The following is a 15,428-nucleotide window of genomic DNA, read 5'->3' as shown; positions in this document are numbered from 1 at the left end:
CTCTGGCACAGCTGGCTGCCGGTGATCCCGCGGGCATGCCACTGCAACCCCCTCTGGCCTCTGCTACTTGGCTGCTGGGTGACCTCTCGTTTAGGGCTCTCCTCAGCTCTTTCCAGGAGGGTGGCACGGTTGCCCCCCTAGTGGTCCTCCTTGGGTCCTCGTATTCTGGGGCCTCTGGATGTCTGGGGCCTGGATCTCCTCCATACCTGCTTCATGCCCTGGGGGACGGGGCTATGGCTCCCCACACTCCCTAGCAGATCGTTACATGGAGAACCCTTTTGAATACAAGCGTGCCGATCCACACAGGTGTGCACACAGGCACCTGTGTGCACACGGGTTTTCACAGACACAAACTACACCTTTCTTGGCTGCTACCTCAAAGCACATTGTGCGCTGTTGATCTTGCGTACCTTTCTCACTATCTCTTCTACCCTCTATTTTTCTTTGTCCTCTTCTCTTTCTTTCCTTATTTCTCCCTGTCTTATCCCCCAGTCATGTCTGTCCCGTCTGTAACAACCGAAAATCAAATAAATACATATTTATTTGAGCGACCGTGGCTCAGGGGGTTGGGAAGCGTATCTGTAACCGGAAGGTCGCCGGTTTGATCTCCGGGCTCTCTGTCCTGGTCGTTGTGTCAAGACACTTTACCCTACTGGTGTTGGCCAGAGGGGCCGATGGCATGATATGGCAGCCTCGCTTCTGTCAGTCTGCCCCAGGGCAGCTGTGGCTTCAACCGTAGTTTGCCTCCACCAGTGTGTGAATGTGAGAGTGAATGAATAGTGGCATTGTAAAGCGCTTTGGGTGCCTTGAAAAGCGCTATATAAATCCAATCCATTATTATTATTATATTTATGGTAAATGGTAAATGGTAAATATTTATAATTTAAAAAGAAAGAAAGAAAGAAAATTACAGACAGACTAAAATACCTTGGTGTTCTTTTGCCCAATGATCCTAAATTGATCTTTAAGTTGAATTATCTTGAACAAGTTGAAAAACTGTAAAAGGACATTGAGAAATGGAGGGCTCTCCCTATTTCCATGGTGAGTCGCATAAATGCAATCCAAATGGTTTTTCTCCCTAAATTCTTATGTCTATTTTCAAACTTACCTATCTTTTTGAATAAGCAATTTTTCAAATTGATTGAGTCAGTACTCTTTTTTTTTTTTTTTACCTTTCTTTGTTTATTATCACTGTTCTGTTTATTATCATATAGACAGTACAGTGATATATATATATATATATATATATATATATATAGCTTTATCTATCTATCTATATAGATATATATATATATATATATATATATATATATATATATAAATTAGTTTTTATATATATATATATATATATATATATATATATATATATATATATATATATATATATATATATATATATATATATATATGTGTATATATATATGAATATATGTATATATATGAATATATATATATATATATATATGAATATATATATATATATATATATATGAAACTAATTTAAAAAATGTCAGTGTTTTAGTGTGTTATGTTAACTTATGTTTATTTTCGCTGAGTCCTGAGTCAGTACTCTTTTTTTTTTTTTTTTACCTTTCTTTGTTTATTATCACTGTTCTGTTTATTATCATATAAACAGTACAGTGATATATATATATATATATATATATATATAGCTATATCTATCTATCTATCTATCTATCTATCTATCTATCTATATATATATATATATATATATATATATATATATATATATATATATATATATATATATGAATATATGTGTGTATATATATATATATGAATATATGTGTGTATATATATATATATGAATATATGTGTGTATATATATATATATGAATATATGTGTGTATATATATGAATATATGTATATATATATATATATGAATATATGTGTATATATATATATGAATATATGTATATATATGAATATATATATATATATATATATATATATATATATTCATATATATATATATATATATATATGAATATATATATATATATATGAATATATATATATATATATGAATATATATATATATATATATATGAATATATATATATATATATATATATATATATATATATATATATATATATATATGAAACTAATTTAAAAAATGTCAGTGTTTTAGTGTGTCATGTTAACTTATGTTTATTTTCGCTGAGTCCTCTCATTCCGCCGATACGTTTTGTCGCTTACTTTTCCCAGTGCCTTCAAGTCAGATTGGAGGGAAAACAAATCTGTGCTCTCCAGCTTCCACAGCCATGCGGTAGACAGGGTGACGGTCACGTGACCCACCTCAACATAAACAGATGTCACATGATTTTCGGGTTGTTTTCCAACATGGCGGGCAGGTTGCAGCAGCTGGCTACAGCTCTCCTGTTTATCCTCAGCGTGGTTTTAAGTTTTCCTCTCGGCGAGAAGAAAACAGACGTTCCAACCTGCGGATACGAGGTTAGCTACTTTATGTCGCGCTTTTGTATTTTATTTACATGTGTTAGGGTTAAGGTACATGTCAAAAAGCTCAGTGCAGCTGTTAGCGCTACTTTCTGTTTCACTCACATGACTGTGCTCACATACAAGGAAGTGCCCGCCTGCCAAAAACTGATTTCCAATGTCTACCTGTGTTTTTATGTGTAATATCTTTACCTATGTTGGTAAATAGACGTCGGTCAACAGGCTTTACAAAGGGGTTAGATATAACATTTTAAAGTTACATCTTTTTCAACTCTGTCTTATTGTACTTACATTACCAGCAATTCCATCATTTTTGTCCACTTAAAATATGTTTACAGAACTATTGTTAGATGTCTTTCAATATCTGCTGTCCTCTTGGCCAGATTCTTCTTAAAAACACATTTTTAATGTCAACAAGCTTTTTTTACTGCATAAATAAAGGATATATAAAAGTCACTGCCAAAAACTGATTGCAGCTTCTACTTTGTTACAGGAATGTTGTTTGTGGCTCAAGATGACTTGTATCATTCATGAGGGATACATTTGATAAAGGTTTCACATATTATAGACTAACAAGTTATGTATAGCAGTTTAAATACGAGCAATCCTTTTTTGGTAAATACCAGAAATCAGTTTTTGGCAAACGATCACTTTTTGGAGTGAATATTTGTCGACATTATGACTCTTCCGACAGAGCAGCACAGCTGTATTCATAGAGTGTGTGTCTGTGTGCAGTCATGTCATGCCACCAAGCCGGGCATGTTGAATGTCCACCTGGTCCCGCACACACATGATGACGTTGGCTGGCTCAAGACTGTGGACCAGTACTTCTATGGAGGTCAGTGTGACACATACAGAACACTGTGAAGCTATTAGCCAACCTCCTGCTCTGTGTTTACTCTGTCAAATGTTTGCATATGTTTCTATTTACTCCAGTAGTTCTGCTGATGCAAGTTAATCTGTTCTATTGACTGGTTCTAAATATCTTCCTGGTTGCTGCTACAAGTGATTGTGGGTCTTGTGACCAGCAGCGTTTTCCTCCTGCTTTAAAGCCCTGTGATGTGTTTTAATGGTGGTTCATGCACATAATCTCTGGATTTGATTTGAATGTGAACTGGAGTGACAGCCATCATTCATGTTCGAACCACTGTCTGTTGTTGGGAATGTGCAAAATGTCGAAATGTATCTTTTTTTTCTTCTTTTTTGTGTGTCCTGTCTGGCACTGTAGCAATCAGAATTATTGTCTGAAGGCCAAGAAAAATGCCCAACAGATTTACTTTCCCAAGTGGGCCTTTTGCTATACTGGTCCACTTGATTGTCATAGTTTATTTGATCTTTATTAGTTAGTTTTATTCTAAGTTATTGTAATCAGGCCAGACTGAACTCGGGGACGGGAAAGAAAAACAAGAAGAAATGTTCAGAAGAAAGTTAACAGAAGGAGAGGGAAATAAAAAGGAGAAAAGAGATAGAGAGAAGAGACAATGAAAATCTGCTTCATCGCCTTTTTTTTTTTTCTCTTTTTCTTTTCCTGGATCACCTGTTGAGAAAGAAAAAAGAAAACAAGCAGAAGAAAATGAGAGTAATAGAATAAACAACATCACGATGATCTATGTGAATATAACAGTAAATACTAAATATTAAATATTACTGTGCAGCACGTAAGATCGACAGCGCACAGTGTGCTTTAAGGTAGGAGCCAAAAAGGGTGTACTGTGTGTGTGATCACCCGTGTGTACACCTGTGAGCATGAGCGCGCTTGTATTTAAAAGGTTCCTTCATGTAATGATCTGCTAGAGGGTGTGGGGAGCCACAGCCCCGTCCTCCAGTACATGAAGCAGGTATGGAGGAGATCCAGGCCCCAGACATCCAGAGACCCTCAGAACACAAGAGACCAAGGAAGACCAACAAAGGGGCAGCTGCACCACCATCCCAGAAAGAGCTGAGGAGAGTCCAGATGAGGGGTCACTCAGCAGCCGCGGAGCAGAAGCCAGGGGGGGTTGCAGTAACGTGCCCGTGAGCTCTGCCGGCAGCCAGCTGTGCTAGAGTGACCGAGCCCCAGGCCGAGAGACCGAGGGCACCCCACTCCCGAAGGGGCCCGAGCCACTGTCGAGATGTATCAGAAGACGATATTAAAACATCTTCGTTTCATTTTATACTCTGTCGTGTATTTCACGCTGCCTCATAATGTACTGTTTACTGCAACAGTTTACTTCTTCATTGCTTTAGAGTTTTATGCTTTTAGTGCAATTGATTGTCGAGCTTGCATATTTTAATGTCACATGTTGTTTATAGTAAGTTGTAAGGCCAGGTGTTGTGCAGGTGACCATCATCTGATATTGATTTCCAGTCTGGGTTAATATGTAAGCAGAAGTCATCTGCACTGAGGGTGGTTTGTTTGGGCATATGCATGAATGCAGATGAGCACATTTACTTTCTTGCTGTTTAGATACGTTAGTGTAAATAAATATTTTTCAAACTGTGACACACAGCAACTAAATTCTGACCACTTGTTGAAGCATTGACTCCTGCCTTACAAAATAACATCTCTTTTGTCCTAAATCTGTGCACATTTGTGTGCGCAGATCGTAATGACATCCAGCACGCTGGTGTTCAGTACATCCTGGACTCAGTTGTGGATCAGTTGTTGAAGAATCCAGACAGGAGGTTCATCTATGTGGAGACGGCCTTTTTCTACCGCTGGTGGAAGAGTCAGAGCTCCAGCATGCAGCAGACAGTCAAACAGCTGGTTAACGAAGGTAAATACCCACTCAGTACTATACAGCTGCATTAAGTGTTTCAGTGCATCCTTACCAAAAGCTGCTCCTCCCGCAGGCCGTCTGGAATTTGTGAATGGTGGTTGGTGTATGAGCGACGAGGCTGCCACACACTACAGCGCCGTCATTGACCAGATGACCATTGGTCTGAGGTTCCTTAATGAGACTTTTGGAGCCTGTGGCCGTCCCCGCGTCGCCTGGCACATCGACCCCTTTGGCCACGCCCGGGAACATGCCTCCATGTTTGCACAGGTTGCATAGCTCTTTATGTTTATTCTTCAAGTTTTGCACGAGTCACACTTCAGAATTGCTCAGCTCATTCACTGTCACACTTTCAAACTTTGGCCATGTTTCATATCAGCAGTACAGGGCAGAATAGAAGGATGAGCATAATTGGTCACCTTAAGGAAGGCCTGATCTCTAGTGAGACTTAAAATGGGAGAATTTATCAGTTAAAGAAGAAAGTTGAGGCTAATTAGAGTTAGAAGGTAGCGTTCACGTCGAGAAACAAATTTTTGGCTGTATCAGATTTGCTGCTCTGCAATGAATCAAATGGGCTTATTTCCAGAATGCTGCATTATTACATGAAGGCACAATTTAGTTCACTGGCTTTCCATTGGATTTTCCTTTAACCATTACCTGTCTGTCTTTTGCTGCAGATGGGATTTGATGGCTTCTTCTTTGGTCGTCTAGATTATCAAGACCGGGCTCGCAGGATGAGGAATAAGGAGCAGGAGCTTCTGTGGAGAGCCTCCGACAGCCTCACTCCTCCAATGGCTGACCTCTTTACTGGTATGCAAAGTTTCTTTCTTCATCCCTTTATGTTAATAACTTCTGGACTCAGCAACAGGACGGTGTCACATTATTTTTTTTAACCGTTTGCCGCCATTAACCAACAGGGATCCTTCCTAATGGCTACAACCCTCCTGAGGGCTTCTGCTGGGACCAGCTCTGCAGTGACCCACCTATCAGAGACGATCCTGATCTTGAAGACTATAATGTTGATGATGTGGTGGGACGCTTCCTCGTCATCGCCAACAGTCAGGTTGGATACAAGTCCACACTGGCGCACAGAGACACTGATTTATCAGTCACGTGGTGTTCTTAACACCGCATGTTTAACTAACACTATGAAAAAAATGCTCATGTTAAATCAAAAGAAAACAAACAACGCTTTCTGATTTAGAAAAAGAGGAAGCAGAAGGGATGCTGTGCTTTTTATCCCAGCTCATATACAGCTGTGACTAGCTAACATGACATGTAAAATTTCAGTAGGAACCTCTTGTTTCAAGTAATGTCAGCATATCTTCATGCAGGTCCCCATAAATCTTTTCTCATCCTGTCTGGTTTTATTTAATGAACCTGTCATGATCACAATAATAAAGAGATCTACAGATAGTGTAATGCAATGTCCTCCTTTAATAATCCACATTCACCACTTTAGCCATCATATAAATGTGCTTTGAATAGTGTGAGGTGTGTGTGATTGAAGAGATGTGTCAATTGTTTAATTTCACTCTTCTCTTCCCTTTTCTTCCTTTTTGTTTAGTTTAATCTGTTAAGCATTATTTCCTCTTCCTTTTTTAGTCTACGGTCTATAAGACCAACCACATCATCATGACCATGGGCTCAGACTTTCAATATGAGAACGCCAACCTGTGGTACAAGAACCTGGACAAGCTGATCCGCTATGTAAACGCCCGGCAGGCAAATGGCAGCAAAGTCAACGTGCTCTACTCTACACCGTCCTGTTACCTGCAGGAGCTGCACCGAGCAAACCTCACCTGGTACTGTGAACTTTAAAGGGGCAGGATAATGTTTTCTTGTTCTAGCAGCACTGTTGGTGTTAAACGCTATTGTAAAAAGTGTCGTCTTGTGCATTTTAATGTCAGCTAAATCCATTGGTTTTCTATCCAGGCCTTTGAAGACAGATGATTTCTTCCCCTATGCAGACGACGCTCATGATTTCTGGACTGGCTACTTTACTAGCAGACCAGCGCTGAAGCGATATGAGAGGATCAGCAACAGCAACCTGCAGGTACTCTGAGATTTACTTTGTGCGGGGCGATTTTACAGCTGATTTTACAGTGTGCTCGGCATTACACTTTGTGTTGACAACATCACAACATTCAAACTTCTGCTTTTTTGTAATTACCTCTGTAACTGTAAGTCCTGTCCCACTACATTAGAGCTTTCAGAAAACTTTTATTGTTTTAGTGTAGATGCTAGTTAGCATGCTAACATTCAAACTTTAAGAATGCTAGCATGACATATGCTAGATAAGTATAACATTGTCACATTACACTAACAAGCTTTAAATTTTGTTCTGTGAAAACAAAGTTTGTCTAACTCTTAACATGAACTGTAAGCAAATAAATGCTAATATATAGCATGAAACACAGTGTTAGCTGGCACTTAATAAAGCTATCACTGGTATCCTGCGTCTATAGAACTACCTTAAGATGTGGAAATGTAGGTTTAATGGTGGAAAATTTATACATGTGTGACTTTTTAAATTGTGTTTACATTTTTTTCCTCATAATAGACTTGTAACCAGCTGGAGGTATTTGGTGGTCCAGCTTCCAGGAAAGGACCCTTTGGGGAAGGTGAAAGCCAGACGATGAGTAAGATTTGATTTAATCTTTTTTGTGTCTCCTTAGTGGGTTCTGCACAGGCATACTGTAGGTACTCTGGCTTCCTGCCACAGTCTGAAGACTTAAGTATTAGGTTAACATGTAATAGCATGACCATAAATGGTTGGCTGTCTTCATGTGCAACTCCTGTGATGGACCTGTCCAGGATGTAGGAGAGCTGGGATGGGCTCCAGCCTCCCCACAACTGTGAAGTGGTGAACCGGTTAAGAATATGGATACCTTTTTAAAAGTTGTATTTGTGTTACTAAGACCAATTGGATGTCAGACGAGAGATTGAGTGACGGCTGCTTTCATTGGTAGAGAAAGCCATGGCTGTGGCTCAGCACCATGACGCTGTGTCGGGCACAGAAAAGCAACACGTAGCAAATGACTACGCCAGGAAGCTTGCTAACGGCTGGCAACACTGTCAGGTACTCCAGGCTTCACAGTACATCATCTTACCCAACAGAAGTTACTTGTGCTAAATTTGTCATTTTCTGTACAGGAAAATATATTATCATGTCTTTAGCAGAAAGTGTTCTTCAGTCCAAACTTTCTTGCACAGGTTTCTTGTCTAACTGTTGTCTCTCTTTCAGGTTTTAGTCAGTAACAGTCTGGCTGCTCTCAGCGGCTTGTCTGCTGAGCGGATCTACTGTGATAACCTCAACGTCAGCGTGTGTCCTCTCACTGAATCCAGCAAGAAGGTAAAAAACACAGAAAATAGACTTTGAAGGGGACCCGCTTTACTCATTTCCAACTCATCTTTATTTTTGGAATTGACTAAAGTAGATTTGCATGATTTACAGTGAAATCCTTAGTAATCTTTGCACTAGTGCAGCCCAATTTAGAGTCATCTGTCTGATTACCACCCACTGGTAAAAGGTTTGAACAGCAATCCCAAAAAGGTTGATTCTGTTCATCTGAACGTGACGTTTTCAGTGGGAGAAACGTTTCGTCACTCATCCAGGTGACTTCTTCAGACTCAGCTGACTGCAGGTTTCCTCAATCTTATAAACAGTACATTTGCATAATGACTGAAACCAGCCCACTGAAGGGACAATCTGCTGTGAGGTCAGTTTCTTGATCATTAACATGCAAATTGTCATTACCATTGATCAACAACCACTGATCAACGGCCTTTGATCATTGATCAATGACCATGAGTACCATTCACAGAAAGTTGGGGAATGGCTGCAGTCACAGCATTGTAAGATGGTGAAAGATGTACCCTTAGGCCCCCTCCTGGCCTGCTTGCTCAAACCAGCGTTCCTCAGGATGTCCCAGGATGTGTACATCATTGAAAGAGTGTCCGCTGGCCTGTAGGTGTAAATAGACTGCAGAGTCCTGGCCTGACGAGGTAGCTCTTCTGTGTTCGCCAGAGGTTGTTTGGTTTCCCCGATGTATAAATCCTGGCAATCCTCCTGGCACTTAACAGCGTACACAATATTACTCTGTTTGTGTCGGGGGACCCGATCCTTGGGGTGGACCAATTTTTGCATAGTGTGTTTTGGGGTTTAAAAGCCGCTGTGTCTGTTGTAGCGTCCTGATGACACCCAGTTTGTGCTCCAGTGGATGATGAGAGTCAAACCTTAAATACTCACCCATGAGCATTTGTTTACAGTACACATTAACTTTAAATGTCCCCCTTTACTGGTGTAAATCTCACAGTCTAAGAAGGCTAACCTGCCATAACCTCCCAGGTGAACCTAATGTGATGGTCCACCCAGTTAATGTGATCAGTGAAACCTGCGGTCAGCTGAAACGGAAGAAGTCACTTGGATGAGTGACGAAATCTTTCTCCCACTGAAAACTCTACGTCCAGATGAACAGAATTAATTTTTAAAGTTTCCTTACCTGGATGACTGAGGATGCATCAAGACATTTGAACAGCAAGTGGGTAGAGTCACAGCTGCGTGCCCGAGTCACTATCCTGTCTGAAAGTGAGCATTTAAAATCTGAAGGTTTGGCTCATAAGCATTACTTGTACATGCACTGATCCTGTCATTTAAACCATGTTTAACCATGTTAAACAACCATCCACCGGTAACATAATAAAAAAAAAACATAATATGTCATCTTAAATGTAATTCTGAACACTCTGACCCTCTGAGATTTATCCTCGGAACAAACAGCGTATTCAAGGTGTACAGCCTAAAAAACCTGGGCTACAGTTATTGTAAATACATTCTGTGTAATTACAGATAAGACTGAATGCTCACGCTGCCTTTCTCTCGCTTGTCTTTTTGTCTGTCATTCAGTTCTCAGTCAATGTGTACAACCCTCTCGCTCGGCCCGTCACTTGGCCCGTCAGGCTGCCGGTCAATGGAACAGCGTACAGCGTGTCAGATGCTAGTGGCAAAGCGGTGGACTGCCAGGTCAGTATGTGTGCCAGCAGCAAGTATGAGACGATCCAAAACAAGCTGTGCAGTTGTCAGACACAAGATATAGATGGATCTCATCTCAGAGAATGAAGTCTGCGATACTTTTTCACAGCACTGTTTTTTTGTATCATTCAACAACATGTTCAATATAAACAAAGATAACACTCGATAATGTGTTTGCGTTGAAGGTGGTTCACGTGTCACAGGCCACTCATGAAGTTAGAAGACAACGAGGCTTTGCAGTCAATGAGCTGGTGTTCCAGGTTCAGGCACCTCCTCTGGGCTACACCACGTACACGGTGGCCCTGATCCAGGACGGACCTCCACCTGCACCTGCACAGCAGCGCGCACCCCCAGTGATCCAGAATAAGGTCAGAACACAGCATATAAGTCCAAAATATTCAAATAAATAAACAAAATCTTCTGAAAAAGGAACTGTTTTTGTTTGTTTTCGTGCACTCTAGTACCTACAAGTGACCTTTGACCCTGAGACAGGTCTGATAAGCAGCCTCAACAATCTGGAGACCAAACAGAGCATCAAACTGACACAGAATTTCTACTGGTTAGTGTTTCTAAAAATAACAAAATGAACACCCTTTTTTTGAAGTTGAGCTTCCAAATGATGTGTTGTTAAAACGTCCCAGGTACAACGCCAGTGACGGTAACAACGTAGAGAGCAAGCAGCCTTCTGGAGCCTACATCTTCAGACCCAACTCTTCCACACCTTTCATCATCAGCCGGACGGCCAAGACGGAGATCATTAAGGTAGAGATGTTTGCTCATATCCGGACGTAGATTCCTCATAGCAAAGCTTTGTTTTTACACTGTTATTCAGTTTACTTCTAAATTATAGGCTGCTGTCATTTTATATGTGTGGGTGTCAGAATGAACGTGCCAACATGTTTTACCTCCCTGTTTAGAGGCTAATATGCAGCGTCTAATTTTGTACTGCAATGCTCTCATCCTCAGACGTCAGTGGTGCAGGAGGTGAGGCAGTGGTTTGCTCCCTGGGTGTCTCAGGTGGTTCGTCTCTATGCTGACAGCAGAGCTCTGGAGCTCGAGTGGACTGTGGGACCTGTGCCGATAGAGTGAGTTTAACACATGCACACTACATATGTGATGGAGATGTTTTTAGAGATAAGTGGTTGTTGAAATTTCTGTTCTCTTCAACCTTTCTAAAAGCTCAGTGCCTTAATGTCAATTGATCTTCCAGGGGAGAAAAACCTCATATGGGGCAATATTGTGGCAGAGTTTTGCCCTTCTAAATATTTCCTCATATCATAGCAAGTGATTGGCTTAGATCGCTGTTATCCTTTTCCCCATGTCAGATTATAAATACATGGAAAGAGGGAATTTTAGACCATAAGATTCCATGCACACCCACTGGGGAATAGCTTTAGCTCATAATTTCAGGTCTATTTTAGTCATTTATTTATTTTTTTATTTGTGAGCGAGAGAAATAAATTCAAGGAAAAGTGAGGAATCTTGGCCAAAATACTCCCCACACCACCCACCTTTAACCCACGTCACACTTGCTGTCTTGACCTTTTAGTGACAGCCTGGGGAAGGAGGTGATCACTCGTCTGGACACCAGTATCAAAACCTCTGAATATTTCTACACTGATTCCAACGGCAGAGAAGTTCTGCAGAGGAAGTAAGAGTTGCATGCATTTTAACCTTTTAAAGTTGTTGCAGTTGTTTTGGATGGTATTTTACAGATTATATACAAAGTAAGACAGCTGTACAGTTATGTGATAGTTTTACATTAAAAGAATCCAATTCCGTACACTTAGTGTGTGTGTGTCCCATCCCCCCCAAACAGGAAAGACTTCCGGCCCACCTGGAACCTGAAACAGTCAGAGCCCATTGCTGGAAACTACTACCCAATCAACTCTCGCGCTTATATCAAGGTTTGTGTGTTTGTTAGCTTCCATTTGGAGAGACAAGCAACAAAAAGCATTGACTGTTAGTTCTATGAATTATCACAAGTGATGTTTTCCTTTCACTTGTGTATCTTCAGGATGATGCGGACCAACTCACTGTGGTAACGGATCGCTCTCAGGGTGGAGGCAGCATCCAGAATGGTTCACTGGAGATCATGGTGAGGCATAAAGTCGTAGCTCATCGCCATTAGCATGTCGACCCCATCTAAGCGCACACAAGGAGTTCTTATTAAAGTCTCTCTATCCGACCTCCTCACCCTCAGCTCCACCGCCGGCTGCTCCACGATGATTTCCGTGGTGTTGGTGAACCTCTCAACGAGATCTCTGGCATCTTCCCAGACGGGCTGGTGGTCCGCGGCCGCCTCCTGCTCACCCTCGATCCCCCGCAGACTGCTGCCGACACGCACCGCCCCCTTGCAGAGGGGATGGTGTTGCAGCCGCTGCTTACGTTTACTGATGGAGATCTGAAGCCAAACACTCAGCTGGAGGTATGTAAATGGTAAACGGACTGGTACTTGTATAGCGCCTTTCTACTCATTCACCCAATCACGTGGACATGCGTACAGTACTTGTACAAATACTGCATGTATTTTAAAGACATGTTATTAACACACTTCACTAATCGGGTCTCAAGACTCCCGGTGATGTGATCTGTGTTTGAAATATTAGCAGTGCAAGAACCAGCTGGCCTCCATCTTGCAGGTTCCTGTTCAAACACCTTAAACTCTTGTGTGTAAGCTTAAGAAAAGCTTTGTACAGTGCTGTGACCTGCAGACAAACTGCAGGCTGTTCCTGTGGGAGTCTGCTGCTTGTTTTGAGTCATTGTCTCCAACTGTCTATGCTGCTGGTTATAACCCATTTCTGTCCTGCTGTGTACATATTTGCATTTTTTAGACATAGATTCACTCGCTCTCAGGGGAACTGAGTTAAGCTGTGTTGCCTTTAGCGCCAACTGCTGCTGACATGTTTTCAGAGCCAGTGATTGGTCGAAATTCATATCAACTTTATGTAGTAATTTTATAGAAAATGTGGTTGGAATACATTAAATTTTTTTTTTTTTTAAAGGCATGGTTTCTGTGAGTGAGGAGTCTTTGTCTTTTAGTTCTCAGGGCTCCTGGCTGCACTGCCCCCTGCTGTCCACCTGCTGACACTCAGTCAGTGGGATGAAGACTCAGTGCTGCTGAGACTGGAGCATCAGTACCAGAGTTCAGAGAGCAAAGTGAGCTCTCAGCCAGTCACAGTCAACCTGCAGGTCAGACATTCAGAAACAGTTTAAACCTTGTTACACTCAAAGCGACCGTACGATCATCTGTCAATGCAGTGGATTGTCATTTTGTTGTAACTAATCCCATCGTCTTTCCTGTCTGTGCAGAAACTGTTTTCAACTCTGGAGGTTCTGGGTGTGGCTGAGTTGAACCTGTCGGCCAATCAGTGGAAAGATGAGATGAAACGTTTTGACTGGACTCCTGAGAAAGGTACAGGACACCAGTGTTGTGTCAGTTAGTACACCACTGCAGTTTTGAATGTCACCCTAGATTCAAAGCTGGATGTGTTCTCCAGTCTGATTTGCGCTTTGTGCATTTTGGAGGTCGGTGGTAAAATCTCAGAGACAAAGTATGAACTTCTGTGGAAATCACTTTGGTTCGTTGTCAGATCAAAGTGAAAATAATTTAATAGATTAAATGATACGTGTTCTGTGCGCTCGTAACTGCAGTTCCAGCTGTGTGAAAGAAATGTAGCAGCAGCAAAATAAAGTATATAAACATTTACACATTTTCTGTATCACCAACTGAATACATTTATAATCCAGTGACAATGAAGTGCACAGTCTGCGCTTCAGTGTTTTTGTTTTTTAATGTATGGCTTCAATACGAAACTTATTTGCAAACATATACTGCACTTAATATAATTCAGTAATCCGTTATTCTGGCTTTGTAGTTCGCTGCTCTTCAATCACACTTCCATAGTGAGGATTCCCTGATATTTGCCTTTGTTTACTGTTGTCAGAATTTCATTACATTATTTATATCGGAACATTTGTCGGTGTAGTAATATAAAGACTGGCAACATCTGGATTTTTCAACATCTGGCAGGTGACCATGCACTGAAGGAGCGCTGGGCTGATAGAAATCTGCTGATGCCTTTTAAATCTCTGATTGTAGTCATCGACTTAACAGTTTCCCTGCAGGTGCTAATTAAGCCAGCAGGGAGCCATAAAGAGTCATAAACAGATTGATATGCTTTATAATGTGGTGTATACTACAAGGTGTTTCTGGAGCTCAACATGTTATTGGGTTGCTGATCACTGAGCCGTGTTTAAAGATTAACCAACTAAAACCACTTTGTGTCGTTTGTAGTTGTGCTCACATAATGTGTCTGTTTTCCAGGAGAAAAGCCCTTGCTGAAGACATTTCAAGACCCCTCCACGTGGGAGGTGACCTTAAGGCCAATGGAGATCCGAACGTTCCTTCTCAAAGTCAACCTTAGATAGCCAATCACACATGAGATTTTATAAGATGAATTATCGTATATTGACATTCCTGTGGCTTGTTTACGTGGCTGATTTAATTAATTGAGGATTTTTAGGGGAAAAAAAGATGAATGAGAAGTTGTATTCACGCTGCCTAGGACTTAAAATCGGATCACAGCTGTAGCCCGGACTGACCTGTGCAAAAGTCATTTAAGGATGCCTTCAGACTTTGATACAGAATGTCTGAATTTGTTAAAGCTGCCTTTAACATTTTTGAGAACATTTATATTTGTGGGGTTTTTTTTGTGCTGTTGCAGTAACAGAATATCGTCTCCCACAAAGTGATATGTGCAATAAAATATAATCTTTGCATTTCTGCCATGTTGTATATACTTTGATTTTTCTACTTATCAAGAAGCAGCTAATAATAAAAATCAATCATCATTACTGTCCTGCCCTCGTGTTTGTGCCACAAATCTTGTGTATAATCAGTGAAGCAGCATTTACCTTCTGATAATCTGTCATCAGAACAGATGTTGTGCTGTTGCTGCTACAGACCTTTGTCAGTGACAGTCATCTGTGCCTGCTGTCTCCAGCGTGTCTTCAACCATGCAGCGATGTGAAGCCTCGGATGATCAAAAAGGGTTTTTTGATGGGGTTTTTTCCCCTTTTAGTGTGAGAAGCTAAATGGCTGCTGAGGTGCTAAACAACAACCTAAACAAAGAGGTGCTTTTCATAACGATTT

At 41.0% G+C, this 15,428-nt stretch overlaps 1 protein-coding gene across 2 annotated transcripts; it reads left to right on the top strand.

The window, feature by feature from the left end:
- The first annotated feature begins 2,337 nt into the window (after positions 1 to 2,337).
- On the top strand, positions 2,338 to 15,127 carry man2b1 (mannosidase, alpha, class 2B, member 1). Of its 2 annotated transcripts, none has more exons than XM_087841525.1 (23): positions 2,338 to 2,479; positions 3,177 to 3,320; positions 5,065 to 5,238; positions 5,315 to 5,508; positions 5,916 to 6,048; positions 6,156 to 6,301; positions 6,844 to 7,043; positions 7,174 to 7,294; positions 7,802 to 7,880; positions 8,211 to 8,320; positions 8,486 to 8,593; positions 10,148 to 10,264; positions 10,459 to 10,641; positions 10,735 to 10,832; positions 10,915 to 11,035; positions 11,240 to 11,358; positions 11,823 to 11,924; positions 12,093 to 12,180; positions 12,291 to 12,371; positions 12,477 to 12,701; positions 13,316 to 13,465; positions 13,586 to 13,688; positions 14,601 to 15,127. In XM_087841525.1, the coding sequence occupies exons 1-23, from the start codon at positions 2,338 to 2,340 to the stop codon at positions 14,702 to 14,704; spliced, it is 3,042 nt and encodes a 1,013-aa protein (XP_087697651.1). In that variant the 3' UTR covers positions 14,705 to 15,127. The 2 variants fall into 2 exon arrangements, with proteins under 2 accessions (XP_087697651.1, XP_006809006.2); XM_006808943.3 differs by having other exon boundaries at positions 2,345 to 2,479; positions 3,218 to 3,320.
- Positions 15,128 to 15,428: the final 301 nt, after the last annotated feature.

Source organism: Neolamprologus brichardi, chromosome 6, assembly GCF_056152115.1.
Source record: "Neolamprologus brichardi isolate AB-2024 chromosome 6, ASM5615211v1, whole genome shotgun sequence".
NCBI lineage: Eukaryota > Metazoa > Chordata > Actinopteri > Cichliformes > Cichlidae > Neolamprologus > Neolamprologus brichardi.
This window is presented reverse-complemented; position numbering and strand designations above follow the sequence as displayed.